At 61.8% G+C, this 12,704-nt stretch overlaps 1 protein-coding gene across 5 annotated transcripts; it reads left to right on the top strand.

Annotated features, from left to right (window-relative positions):
- Positions 1 to 433: 433 nt before the first annotated feature.
- On the top strand, positions 434 to 11,807 carry LOC137456823 (electroneutral sodium bicarbonate exchanger 1-like). Of its 5 annotated transcripts, none has more exons than XM_068168457.1 (23): positions 434 to 1,021; positions 1,666 to 1,744; positions 1,911 to 1,979; positions 2,445 to 2,580; positions 2,807 to 2,967; positions 3,297 to 3,643; positions 3,775 to 3,932; positions 4,271 to 4,358; positions 4,613 to 4,759; positions 4,926 to 5,017; positions 5,478 to 5,652; positions 5,807 to 5,940; positions 6,479 to 6,724; positions 6,826 to 6,931; positions 7,120 to 7,281; positions 7,913 to 8,026; positions 8,386 to 8,547; positions 8,879 to 9,130; positions 9,478 to 9,546; positions 10,091 to 10,264; positions 10,356 to 10,490; positions 10,895 to 10,983; positions 11,496 to 11,807. In XM_068168457.1, exons 1-23 carry the CDS (start codon positions 974 to 976, stop codon positions 11,548 to 11,550), a joined length of 3,198 nt encoding a protein of 1,065 aa, XP_068024558.1. In that variant the 5' UTR covers positions 434 to 973; the 3' UTR covers positions 11,551 to 11,807. The 5 variants fall into 5 exon arrangements, with proteins under 5 accessions (XP_068024558.1, XP_068024557.1, XP_068024555.1 ...); XM_068168456.1 differs by having other exon boundaries at positions 968 to 1,744; positions 3,297 to 3,428; positions 3,555 to 3,643; XM_068168454.1 differs by having other exon boundaries at positions 968 to 1,744.
- The last annotated feature ends 897 nt before the right edge of the window (positions 11,808 to 12,704 follow it).

The following is a 12,704-nucleotide window of genomic DNA, read 5'->3' as shown; positions in this document are numbered from 1 at the left end:
GGTTCTGCCCCACGGCTGGGTGCTGCCCCATGGCACTGGTTTCTGCCCCACGGCTGGGTGCTGCCCCACAGCTGGGTGCTGCCCCATGGCTGGTTGCTGCCCCATGTGGGGCTGGGTGATGCCCTATGGCTGGGTGCTGCCTCACAACTGGGTGCTGCCCCACGGCTGGGTGCTGCCCCACAGCTGGGTGCTGCCCCATGGCTGGGTGCTGCCCCATGGCTGGGTGCTGCCCTACGGCTGGGTGCTGCCTCACAGCTGGGTGCTGCCCTACGGCTGGGTGCTGCCTCACAGCTGGGTGCTGCCCCATGGCACTGGGTGCTGCCCCATGGCTGGGTGCTGCCCCTGGCTGGGTGCTGCCCCATGGCACTGGGTGCTGCCCCATGGCTGGGTGCTGCCCCTGTGACAGGGGAAAGAAGAAGGGTTGAGAGTTGTGGATTTGTGTGGCTCAGTTGGAGTTTTCCTGTAGGAAACGCTGCCTGTGCAGTCTGTGTGCCCTCAGTGTCTCCCTAGGGCACCAGGGGCAGCAGTGCCAGCCCAGCACATGCCCACACGGCCCCACAGGCTGTGCCAGGCTCTGCCCCTGGCCCGGCTGCCTGGGCAGCCGCACTCAGGCCAGGCTGGCAGCGCTGTGTGGGCACAGGTCCTGGCCCTGCCCCAGCCACCCTGCCCTGTGGGAAGCCCTTGGTGCTGGGGGGCAGGCAGCAGCTCTCCTCTTGCCCTCCCAGCCCCTCCCTGCTCCCTGGCAGCAGATCTCAGCCCCTATGGAACAAAGGCAAACCAGGCCCTTAGGACTCCCACTGCCCAGATTATGAGGTCACCATGGGGCATCTCTGTCTCCACGGTGTTGGTGCTCCCTGGCAGCCACTTGAGCTTCAGCTCCTCTCCGTGAGGCCTGCTCTGGTGTGCTGGGGGAATCTGCCCCTTGGTTGCTCTCAAGGTGCAATTCTCTGCCAAGGCAGCCAGCGAGGCGAGGATGGACGAGAACGGAGGATACCAAATGGCCTCCCTGAAGGAGTTACTGGTAGCGTGGCTGGGGCTCTGCCCAGGGGCCCAGCATCCCCCCCAGACAGGGCAAAACTCTCCCCCACAGCCCAGAGGCATTTCCCCAGGGGGCAGAGGCATGGGCAGGAGGAGATGCTTTGCCCTGCTCTGCTTCGGCCTCGCTGCTCAGAGCAAGGAGGGGATGGGAAGGAAAACCTCCTGCAAGCCAAAGCTCCTACAAACCTCTCTCCAGCTCCCTGGGAGGAGGCTGGAGTGAGGCTGGTGTTGGTCTCCTCTCCCCAGCAACTAGTGACAGGATGGGAGGGAATGGGCTTCAGTGGTGCCAGGGGAGGTGTAGATTGGGCACGAGGAAAACTTCTCTCCCGAGAGGTCAGGCACTGGAACAGGCTGCCCAGGGAGCTGGTGGAGTTGCCATCCCTGCAGCTGTTCAGGAAGCTGTAGATGGGGTGCTTCAGGACACAGTTTAGTGGGCCTGGCAGCTGGCTTCTGCTTGCACTCGGGAACCTTAAAGGGCTTTGGCAGCCTTCCTTCACTCCACGGGTTTGGGTTTTCCTGGAGGAGGGGGCATGCAGAAATGTGACCCTGGGGGACTTGTGTGGCCACAGGGGTGGAGGAGGTAAAGGACCTCTAGAGAGCTTTGCCCCTCTTCTCCTTGCTGAGCAGGAATACGACGAAGAGGCGGTGATTGACCAGGGCAAATGGAGCAGCACTGCCAGCTTCCACTCTGAGCATCAGTTGCAAAGTAAGGCTGCAGAGAGAGCCTGGCAGAGGAGCCAGCAGCCCAGTGCCTTCTCCCAAGGCACCAAGGTGGTGCTTCCTCCTGGGCAGGGCTGCTCTGGCTGAACAGTGGCACTGCCTCCCCCATCTCTGCAGCATCAAGAGCTCTGCAAGTGACTCTTCTCTTGCAGGCCACCGTGCCCGGGACGTGGGGAGGAGGCGGGTGATGAGAAGCCGATCCCCCAGCTGTGGCAGGCAGGGTGAGTGCCCCCAGGCTGTTCCCTGAGCTCCTTGGGCTGTGTGCACCTGGGGGCTTCTGCAAGCAGCTCCCTGTGCCTGGCTTGTGTGGCTTGCTGCCCTCCCGAGGGAAACGGCAGCGTTTAGCAAGGCCTCCCTTCGCCAGGCTTTGCTCAGGAGGGGCTGGCAAGGCAGTGCCATGCATCATGGACTGAGGCTCCTCTTCCTGGGAGGCATCCTGGCCTTAAAAATGGCCCTGTGGGGAAGGGAAGGGAAGGGAGGCTGCCCACCCTGAGTCAGAGGTGGAGCAGATGCTGCTCCTGCTCCATGGCTCTGTGCAAGCCTAGGCAGAGGAGGAGTCCAGGGGAGAGGAGCCAGCCCAGCATCTGTGGCTGAGCTGGTGCTGAGCTGGTGGTCCCTTGGCATGAGAGCAGGACAGAGCTGGTTCAGGCAGGCTGAGAGCACAGAGCTTTGTCTTCTGCCCCCAGCCAGCCCAGCCCAGCGGGTGCAGGCCATCCTTGGGAGCCAGGAGGACGAGCAGCATGCTCCCCACAAACTCTTCTGCCAGATGGCTGAGCTCTGCGTGGCAGAGGGTGAAGCTGCTGAGTGGAAGGATGCAGCAAGGTAAAGCCCTGCTGCTGGCAGCGGTGCCAGAGGAGCCCTGGGCCAGCAGCGCTCAGAGCTCTTCTTTCCTCCCTGAGGGAAGCAAAGCTCTCACAGCTGCTGCTGCTGCTGCTGCTGCTGCTGCCAGGAGCCTTCTTCTCTTGCTACCCCACAGCTCTCTCCAAGGGCTGCCAAAGCTGGGGGCACTTTTCCCATCCCTGGGGCTGATCACATCCTGTGTCTGCAGGTGGTTCAAGTTTGAGGAGGACCTGGAAGATGGCAGTGAATGCTGGAGCAAGCCCTACGTGGCCACACTCTCCCTGCCCAGCCTCTTGGAGCTGAGGAGCTTGATCAGCAGCGGCACAGTGCTGCTGGACATCGGTGCCAGCAGCATGGAAGAGATTGCAGGTAGCCTGCATTCTGTGTCCCTCTGGCAACAGCCCAACTCAGCTGCCTCTGGTGCCCTTCCCTCCCCAGTCAAACCCTGCCCCAATGGCAGGCTCCTACCCAGGAGTCCTGCTGTGGGTTTAAGCAGAGGCTGGGTGCCCAACCCTGGCACTGGGCTTTGCCTGCAGGGTGGGCTCCTCTTGGAAGCAATGTGTGGGGTTAGAGAAGCGACTGCAGAGCATTCTCCAGCCAAAGAGAAGCAGGAGTCAGGGCTTGGCAGGTCGCTCGTAGAAACAGGGCTGGGACTGGGGGTGTCTGCTCTGATGGCTTCTTTCCCTCTGCCCCCCCAGATGCCATCCTGCACCAGCAGGGACAGAGCTCAGGGCTTGATGAGCAGGCACGGGCGAGAGTGCGAGAAGTGCTTCTGCTGCAGCATCAGAGCAAGGAGAGGAAGAGCTTCCTGGCCAGGGCTGTGGCCCGAGGTGAGCTGTTCTCCAGGGCTCTGACAGCTGCTGAAGGCTTCTGCAGGGCTTGGGTCCCAGCAGGCTCACCCTGGCAGAGCCCTGGCAACCTGCCCACCTCTCCAAGTGCCTTTGTTCCCCTGCCAGTGTCAGCGCTCAGCCCTCAGCCTTCTGCAGACGCTGCTGTGGCTGAAGGAGAGAGGAAGCAGGAGAGCTCCACAACGGCTCTAGGCAAGGTGAGAGCCCTGCAGCTTTCTTCTGCCTTCAGGGCCAGATTGGCTCTGGCCAGGTGGCCCCAGGGAGGGCTGCAGAGCGTCGAGGGCTTTGCTCTCGGGGCAGCTGCCTGAGGATTGCTTCTTGTGCCCAGGAGGAGCTGCGCTTGCTGAAGAGGATTCCCAGCGGGGCCGAAGCCTGCAGCCTGCTCGTAGGGGAGCTGGGGGCCCTTCAGCAGCCCCTGCTGGCCTTTGTCCGCCTGGCCCAGGCTGTGCTGCTCCCGGGGCTGACCCAAGTGCCCATCCCAACCAGGTCTGAGTGAGAAGCACACAGCTTTGCTTTCCCAAGAGCCCCACACCACGGCATCCAACTCCACGCACCAGTGGGGCTGCCAAGGGAACAAGCCCCCCCCTTCCCCCCATCTCCTTGCCTTTGTGTCTCCCTTCCCTGCTGGAGCTTTGGTAGCCACCAGCCCATCTGAATGGCCCTTGGCCCAGACTGAGTGTGGGATCGATTCTGATGAATTTGGGAGTCGCTGCCTGTGTGTCCCCGCTGGAGCCAGACTCTGGTCTGGCAGCTCCTGGGGCTTTCCTTGGGTGCTCTTTGAGCAAGGACACCTTCTCCTGCCTCATGTTGCTTTTCTTGCCCAGGTTCCTGTTTGTTTTGCTGGGGCCAGCAGGAAAAGCCCAGCAGTACCACGAGGTCGGCAGGGCCATGGCTACTCTGATGACTGATGAGGTACCAGCAGATAAGGGAGCTCTGGGTCACCTCTGGCTTTAGGCTAAAGGCCGTGGGGTGCCCCTGGGGATGGGGACCTCGTGCAGGAGACCATTGCACCTCCCAGAGTGGGCAGGTGTTTGCTGTGGGGGAATGCTGCCTGCCCCCAGCAGGAACGATGGGGAAGATTCTCCTGCATTTAGGCAGGAGCTGATTGCCCTGGAGAGGGCATCCAAGGCGGGCTGTCCTCTCAGCAGCTTGCCTCCTGCTGGCAGGTCTTCCAAGAAGTTGCCTATAAAGGCAGGAAGCCAGGGGACCTGCTGGCTGGCCTGGCAGAGTTCCTGGAGCAGGTGAAGGTCTTGCCAGCAGGCCAGTGGGATCCCTCCATCCGAATCAAGCCCCCGGAAAAGGTCCCTCCCCAGGTGGGTGCCGCAGGGCGGGAGGCGGGAGGGGCAGGGGCAGCACGGCAGCGCGGCTGGGGATGTGCTGAGGGGGCCAGGCTCTCCAGGTGCCCCTCTGCCAGTCCCAGAGCCAGAGCAGGAGGAACGGTGACAGGTGGGCATCTGTACCTTGCTCCCATTTCCCCAGGAGAAAAGGAAGGTGCCAGGAGCTGCGGGTGGCAGTGCTGCGCCGAGCGAGCCGGCGAGACACACTGGGCCGGAGCTGGAGTGGACAGGAAGGTGATCTGAGCTTCCCCTGGCTGGCCTTGGTTCTGCTGGCCTTGGAAACTGAGGCTGCAGCTGCCCTTCCGGCAGGGCTCTGGCCTTAGCTGCTTCAGGCAGGGGCTGCACAGCACCACCTCGGTGCCCTGGGCCCGGCAGGGGGAGAGGTGGGCGGCTGGGCTCAGGCGCAGCGGCATCGCCCCTGCTTTGCTGGATTTGGGGTGGGGGCAGAGGGGTAGAGACCCCCAGGGAGAGCACTGCTGCTGCTGAGGGGCAGAGGGGAGGGGCTCTGGGCCGAGGCCTGCTTGTGCTGCAGGAGCTCTCCTGCCTGCCTCCCTTTCTCCTGGGTATAAAGCAGGCTCCAGCAGACTTCTGCTTTGCAGCCCTGCAAGTCGCTCTGAGCTTGTGGCTGCCCTTGTGCAGCAGAGAGCTCCACAGCCCCTCCCGCAGCACACTCAGCCTCCCTTCTTGCCTCCAGGTTCTGCGGAGGTTTCATCCAGGACGTGAAGCGCAAAGTGCCCTGGTTCTGGAGCGACTTTCGGGACGCCTTCAGCCTGCAGTGCCTGGCGTCCGTCCTCTTCCTCTACTGCGCCGGCATGTCCCCTGTCATCACCTTCGGCGGCCTGCTGGGGGAGGCGACCGAGGGCTGCATGGTGAGCAGCTCTCTCTGCTGGCTGGCAGGGCAGAGGGAGGGCCCACCCCCACCCTCGGGCACAAGTCCCTGCTGCGCTCACTTGGCTTTGCTGGGGGGTGTGGGCTTGCCCTGCATGATCTGCTTAGTGCCTGCTGCCTCTCTCCCCCGGGCAGAGTGCCATGGAGTCCCTGATGGGTGCCTGCCTGTGCGGCGTGGTCTATTGCCTCTTTGCTGGGCAGCCTCTCACCATCCTCGGCAGCACCGGACCCATCCTTGTCTTTGAGAAGATCATCTACCACTTCTGCAAGTAAGGCTGGCTGCCACAGCCAGGGGCTGGCAGAGGCTGCAGCAGGAGACAGGGAGTAGGAAAAGATGCTTGGGCCGTGCTGTTCCGGGTGGCACTTGTGAGGTCTCAGTTGTCTCCGGTGTCAGAGCTGTTGCAGGCTGCTGCTGCTTTACTAGGTGGTGGTGCAGGGGCTCTGGAGGGCGGAGACGGGGAGTCGTGGGGGTGGGTTGGCAGCAGGTGACTGGGCACAAACCCAGCCAGCGCTGGTGTTCGGGCATGAGAGTGAGGTGAGACCACAGCACCTCCCACAGCCGGCGCCTGACCTCCACTAGCCCCCAGGGCCTTAACCCAACTGCTGCTAAGTCCTTGGCCTCTCCTCGCGCGGGTCCAGAGCCCAGGCTGCAGCCCCGAGGCTGTCTGTGGCACTTGCTGGAGACTGCCTCCCCCCCGCCCCCAGCCTGGCCACGCTCCTAAACTGCTCTGAGGTTTGCCCAGGGCAGGCAGAGCTGGCAGCCCCTTGCTGGCCTCTCCCCCTTCCCACCTGGCTTTGGTTCCCCAGGGAGCAGGCGCTCTCCTACCTGTCCCTGCGGGCGTGCATCGGGCTCTGGACCACCTTCTTCTCCCTGGTGCTGGTGGTGACCGACGCCAGCTCCCTGGTGCGCTACATCACTCGCTTCACCGAGGAGACCTACGCCTCCCTCATCTGCCTCATCTTCATCTACGAGGCTCTGGAGAAGCTGAGTCAGCTGCGAGTCACCTACCCTGTGCACACGCCCGGCGCCCTCGCCAGCTACACCAACTCCAGGTGAGTGCTGCCCTGCTAAAGGCTGCTGCCTCTGGCCAGGAGCTCAGGGCTGCCTCTCCTTTGCCTTTTCCTTACCCCTCTCCTGGCTTCTCTCCTGCCAGCTGCGAGTGTGTGGCACCAGCCCAGCCCAGCCTCGAAACCCTGCGTTTCTGGGAGAGCAGCAAGCTCGACGTGCCTGGCATCGCCTGGCACAACCTCACCGTGACTGTGAGTGCCCCGAGCCACTGCTTCCTCGTGCCGCCGCCAGGGGGCATCCCCCCGGTGCACAAGGCAGAGCCCTTGCGCTGCGGAGGGGCTGCCAAGCGTGCTGCTGCCAGATCCTCCTCACCCCCTCCTTACCCAGCGTGTCCTGGCCACACCTTCACCGCCTGTGTCCCGACTCTCTGTCTCTCCAGGAGTGCCGGCACTTGCGGGGAGAGTTCCGAGGCCCTGCCTGTGGGCCCCATGGCCCCTACGTGCCTAATGTCTTCTTCTGGTGCTGCATCCTCCTCTTCTCCACCTTTGCCCTGGCCAGCTTCCTGAAGAACCTGAGGAGCAGCCCTTTCTTCACCACCAAAGTAGCAACAGTCTCCACCCTCCTTTCCCCAAGCAGTCTCCACCACCACTTGGTCAAGCTGGGAAATGCCAAGCTGGAAGAGAAGCTCTGCACCGCCTCGGATTCCCCCCCCCGGCCCCCCCCCCCCCGCTGCTTTCTGTGGATGAAAACGGCTCACAGCCTTTCCCACCTGTCCTACCCCCTACCCCAGGGCCCCTTCTGTGTTCTCTGTTTTCCCTTTCGGGGGGGGGAAATTGGGTCTTCCACAGTTAGCTTTGGTTTACCCCCACCCCCCAACCCGTGCCTTGCCTGCTCGGGGGCAAAGTTGTTTCAAACGCAGAGCTGCCCTGGACAAAGCCCCAGCTGCTCCCCCTGAGGCAGGAAGGGAGCTGCAGAGCCTTATGCCATCGTGGCTGCAGTGGCAATAGATCTGCTAAAGGCTTGAATTCCAGCAGCCCTTGCCCACTTCATTCAGCTCTTCCCATGCCTGGGCCCAGCTCTCACAGCCACAGCATGTCGGCAAGGGAGGAGGCTGCAGGCGCTGCGGGGGGATTTGCTGCCCCGGCCTTGGGGGTGTCGATGGCCCCAGCTTCTCCGTGCCCCGGTGTGGCCCCGCTGGCAGTGCCCCCCTCAGCTCTGTTCTTCTCCCCTAGGTGCGCTCCCTCATCAGTGACTTTGCTGTTTTCCTCACCCTGGTCACCATGGTGCTGACCGACTACCTGGTTGGGATCCCCTCGCCCAAGCTCCACGTGCCCAGTGAGATCAAGGTAATGAGGCTGCCTGGCTTGGAACTGGCTTCAGCCCTCGGGGCTGCCGCAAGGGAGGGGATGGCAGGGCAGGCTGGGGCTGGGCCTGCAGGACATGCTGCTGCTCTGCCCATCTCCTCCTGTGCCTCCAAGGCACGCTTTCTTTCTGGAAATGAGAAGGCAGCCCCAAAGCTGGGCACCTCCAGGAGAAGTAGCTGCAGGTGCCTGCAGAGAGGCCGCCGGCACTGCTGGAGCCCACCAGAGAGGGTGACCTGAAGCCAAGGCTGGGAGATGCTGTGCCTCAGGAGGGGAGAGGCAAAATGCAAGGCAGGGCAGTGTCTGGGCTGAGAGCTGCTGCTGAGGCCTGTGCTTTGCTGCAGCTGACCAGGGACGACCGCGGGTGGTTCATCAGCCCCCTAGGACCCAACCCCGTGTGGACAGTGTTCGCTGCGCTCATCCCAGCTCTGCTCTGCACCGTCCTGATCTTCATGGACCAGCACATCACGGTTGCTATCGTCAACAGGAAGGACCACAAGCTGAAGGTAAGAGGCTGCAAGAGATGAGCCCGTCCCGCCCCGCCCTGGGCTGCAGCCAGCATCGGGCTGGGTGGCAGGATGCTCTCCTGCAGCAGTGGTGCCCCAGGGAGCAAAGCCCAGGGCAGCTGAGACGAGCGCTCTGCTGCAGCAGCACATGGAGCTGGGTGCAGGAGGGAAGCGTGCTGTGCTTGTGAAGTGGTGGCGGCAGCCGCGGGAAGGAAGCCTTCTGCTGTGCTGCCAGGAGCGGCTCAAGCAGGGGCAGAGTCTGACTGCTGAGGCTGCCCTTGCTCTTGTGCCGTGAGCTGCTCTGCTCCTTCTTTTGCTGCCTTCCTTGCAGAAAGGATGTGGCTACCACCTGGACCTCTTTGTGGTGTCTGTGCTGCTGGGGGTGTGCTCCCTGATGGGCCTGCCCTGGTTTGTGGCTGCCACTGTGCTGTCCATCACCCACGTGAACAGCCTCAAGGTGGAGTCTGCCGGCTCAGCTCCAGGAGAGCAACCCAGGTTCCTGGGGGTGCGAGAGCAGAGAGTCACTGGCTTGATGGTCTTTGTGCTCATGGGCTGCTCTGTCTTCCTGACCTCGGTGTTAAAGGTGAGAGGGCAATGCCAAGCCCCGACCGGCACCGGCTTTGTGGCACTGACACACACACCTCCCAGCGCCTCTCCAGCCCCCGGGAGCTGTGGAGCGGAGGAGGAGGCGACCCCCGACCCTGGGGCTTGACCTGTGCCGGGAAGCAGCTTGGGCTTTGCTTTGCAGCCCTTCGGCCCCCACTGGGGTGCGCTGGAGGCGAGCGAGCGGCGCCCAGAGCTTTGGCTTCCAGCTGCCTTTCAGGGCCAGCCCTGCTGGGGGTTCAGGCGGCTGCAGGCAGTGCCCGCAGAGCAGGGTGCTGAGCCTGCCAGTGCCACGTCAGGCACAGACCGTTGCCTTCTCCTCCGCAGCTCATCCCCATGCCTGTGCTTTACGGCATCTTCCTCTACATGGGTGTGTCGTCGCTCCGAGGACTCCAGGTAGTGCCTCAGCGGCAGCCTGCAGCACGGCTGCTCCCTGCTGCCGCCTCTGCCCGGCAGCAAGGCCAACGCGGGGCCGCGGCAGAGGCTCTCTGCGAGCGCGCAGGGAAAGCCTTTGCTGTGAGGGAGAGGTGGGTGGGGGCCCAGGAGATCTCTGGGGCTGGGAGCAGCGGTTCCTCAGCGTGCTCGGGTCAGGGGCTAGGGCAGGGCAGGGTTTGCTCAGGTGGAAATGGGGGAACTCGGTGCCCAGGGAAGGCAGCTTCCACCGCTGCCGGCAGCGCTTGCAGGGGCATTCGGTGGGCCAGGAAAGGCAGAGAAGAGAGCCGCACGGAGGAAGGGCAGGTCGGTGGCAGCTCCCGTGGGCAAGCCGGCTGGTAGCTGGAGGGGAGGGAAAGTGGCTGCTGCTGCCCCCAGGAGGAGCGTCCAGAGCGGCTGCCAGGCCTTGTGCTTTCAAGCGGCATCCTGCAAAGAGCCTCCAGGTGTCAGCAGGGCCAGGAAGCTTCTGCGGTGCTAAGCTGGCAGCTCTTGGCCTGTGCCTTTGCAGTTCTTCAAGCGCTTGCTGCTGGTTCTGATGCCAAGCAAGCACCAGCCGGACTTCCTCTACCTGCGGCACGTCCCCCTGCGCAAGGTGCACCTCTTCACCTTCATCCAGGTCCTCTGCCTCACCCTGCTCTGCCTCATCAAGATGTCCCCTGCTGCCCTCATCTTCCCCCTGCTGGTAAGAGCTGCTGCTGCTCAGCAGGCCATGTCTGCAGCGAGGTGGAAGGCTCAGCTCTGGCCTCACCCTATCTCCCCTCCTGTCTGTGAAGGATTTGGCTCTGGTCTTGGTGCGGAAGGCGATGGACTTCTGGTTCTCCAAGCGGGAGCTCAGCCTGCTGGATGACCTTCTGCCGGAGAGGAGGAAGAAGGAGGAGAGTGCCAAGACTGAAGGCCAGCAAGAAGAGGTAAGGCCTGCTGGGTGCCCGGGGCTGGGCCTCTCCCTCAGGCTGGCAGGTTGCCTGTTCCTAGCACAGCTTCTCCTGACATGTTGGGAGACCATCAGAACTCCAAGGGAGCTGATCCTAAGGGCCTGGATCCCGCTTCAACCCCTTGAGTCAGCACTGAGCTTCCCCCTCGGGGAGCGTTCTCAGTCAGTCGTTTCTCATCAAGATGATGATTGTCCTTTTGCCAGGACAGTGCCTTTAACCCTCCCCAGGGGCTGGCAGCGAGCTCTGCACCCTGCTGCACTGCCAGCGGAAGCTGCCACGGCTCAGCAGCAGAGGGCAGCAGGCAGAGATGTTCCTGGCTCTTGAGTTTCTCTCTGCCCCGAGCCAAGGCAGCCAGCTTGATTTGTCCCCTTTCATGGCAGGAAACCATGGAAGCTGCTGGTCCCAATCCAGTTCAGCTGGAGCTGGGGAGCACAGGCGACTTGGATCCCCCAGAGCAAAGCAGGGAGAGGTAAAGCCCCAGCAAGGGCCAGGACCCCCAGCAAGATTAGCTGGGAGGTGTCTGCTGTGGTTTGCTCCACTTGCATCTTTGGGGTGGAGCATCCCACAGGAAGCAGCAGTCACAGTGGTGGCACAATCAAATGTGTGGGCAAGGCTGCAGGGGGGGATGGCAGGGCTCTGACCCTGACCAGAACTCATGCTGGACCCCAAAACTGGCATCATCAGGGACCTGAGAGTAGCTGCAGATCCTCCTTGTGAAAGAGGTGGAGCTGCAGGCAGGATCTGTGCCAGCTGTGGCTCAGGAGCCCAGTCCAGGGCTAAGCACCGAGAAGAGCCACTCCATGGAGCTGTTGCTCTGCAGCTCTCAGCCTTGCCCCTCACAACTCCTCCTCCAGCCAAGCCTCCCATGCTTCTGCTGGGCTTTGATTCTCCAGGTCCCCTGTTCCTCTTGCCAAGGCTGCTAATGCCCTTGGTGACCTCAGTTCCCCTCCCCACGACTGCCATGGAAATCCTCTCTTGCAGGGCTGCTCCTGCTGTAATCCTTATCCAGGCTGAGAGGGTGGGAAGCACTGTGTAGAAGGCTGCCAGCACCACCAGCAGCAGCAGTCTGAGTTCTGGGGAGAAAGGAGCCGAGAACTGCTCAGGAGTGCCCGAAGCAGCTGGCAGACCCCATGCCCTTGAAGCAGAGGAGAACATCACAGGCTCCAGCCCTTCACACAGTGCTCCCTGCACCTTCCTCTGCTTCTGAACTCCAGTGTTTCAGACTCTCTTGTTATGAACTCTGTTGTTGTTGACTCTGTTGTTATAAACTTATAAACTATTGCTTATACACTTTCTTGTTTTAAACTTTGTTGTTAGGAACTCTACTGGTTCTAAACTCCATTGTTATAAGCTCTGGTGTTGGGAGCTCTGTTGCTTTAGACTCTGTTGCTTTAGACTCTGTTGTTAGACTCTGTTGTTGAGACAGAGATCAGGGACCATCAGGTTGAGTGCCTGTGGGTGAGAATTAGAGGGAAGACCGGCAGGGCAGACATCCTGGTTGGAGTCTGTTATAGACCACCCAACCAGGAGGAAGAAGTTGATGAAGCATTCTATAGGCAGCTAGAGGCTGTCTCAATCACCAGACCTTGTTCTCATGGGCGACTTCAACCTGCCTGACATCTGCTGGGATCTCAACACAGCAGAGAGAAGGCAGTCTGGGAGGTTCTGAGAGTGCATGGAGGACAGCTTCTCATCCCTGGTGCTGCAAGAGCCTAGCAGGGGCAAGGCTATGCTTGACCTCCTCTTCACCAACAGGGAAGGGCTGGTGGGGATGTGGTGGTTGGAGGGTGTTTGGGGTCCAGTGACCACGAGATAATTGAATTCTCGGTTTTGGTCAAGCCAAGAGGGGCAGCAAGAAGACCTCCACTCTGGACTGCCGGAGGGCAGACTTCGGGTTACTCAAGGAACTAACTCAGAGGGTTCCTTGGGATAAAGCCCTTAAAAACAAAGGGGTCCAGGAGGGCTGGGCCTGCTTCAATGAAGAATTGTTGAAGGCTCAGGGACAGGCTGTGCCAATGTGCCGGAAGATGAGCCGCCGGGGCAGCCGGCCAGCCTGGATGGGTAATGAACTCTTAATAGAGCTAAGGGAAGAAAAGAGGGTGTATCACCTTTGGAAGAGAGGGGAGGCAACCCACAGAATGTTTAAGGATGTTACTAAATCATGTAGGAAGAAAATTAGGGAGGCAAAAG

This window comes from Melanerpes formicivorus, unplaced genomic scaffold (assembly GCF_026170545.1).
Source record: "Melanerpes formicivorus ecotype bairdi unplaced genomic scaffold, bMelFor1.0.p_v2 SCAF_139, whole genome shotgun sequence".
Lineage (NCBI taxonomy): Eukaryota > Metazoa > Chordata > Aves > Piciformes > Picidae > Melanerpes > Melanerpes formicivorus.
The sequence above is the reverse complement of the archived record's forward strand: the minus strand, read 5'-3'. Positions and strand labels throughout refer to the sequence as shown.

Bases quoted from the DNA above. Each gene is read 5' to 3' on its own strand.
- LOC137456823 (XM_068168454.1), top strand. From the start codon at position 1,444: ATGGGGTGCTTCAGGACACAGTTTAGTGGGCCTGGCAGCTGGCTTCTG. The intron at 6,725-6,825 runs GTGAGTGCTGCC...CTCTCCTGCCAG, and splicing joins GCCAGCTACACCAACTCCAG to CTGCGAGTGTGTGGCACCAG. The intron at 8,027-8,385 runs GTAATGAGGCTG...GCTTTGCTGCAG, and splicing joins ACGTGCCCAGTGAGATCAAG to CTGACCAGGGACGACCGCGG.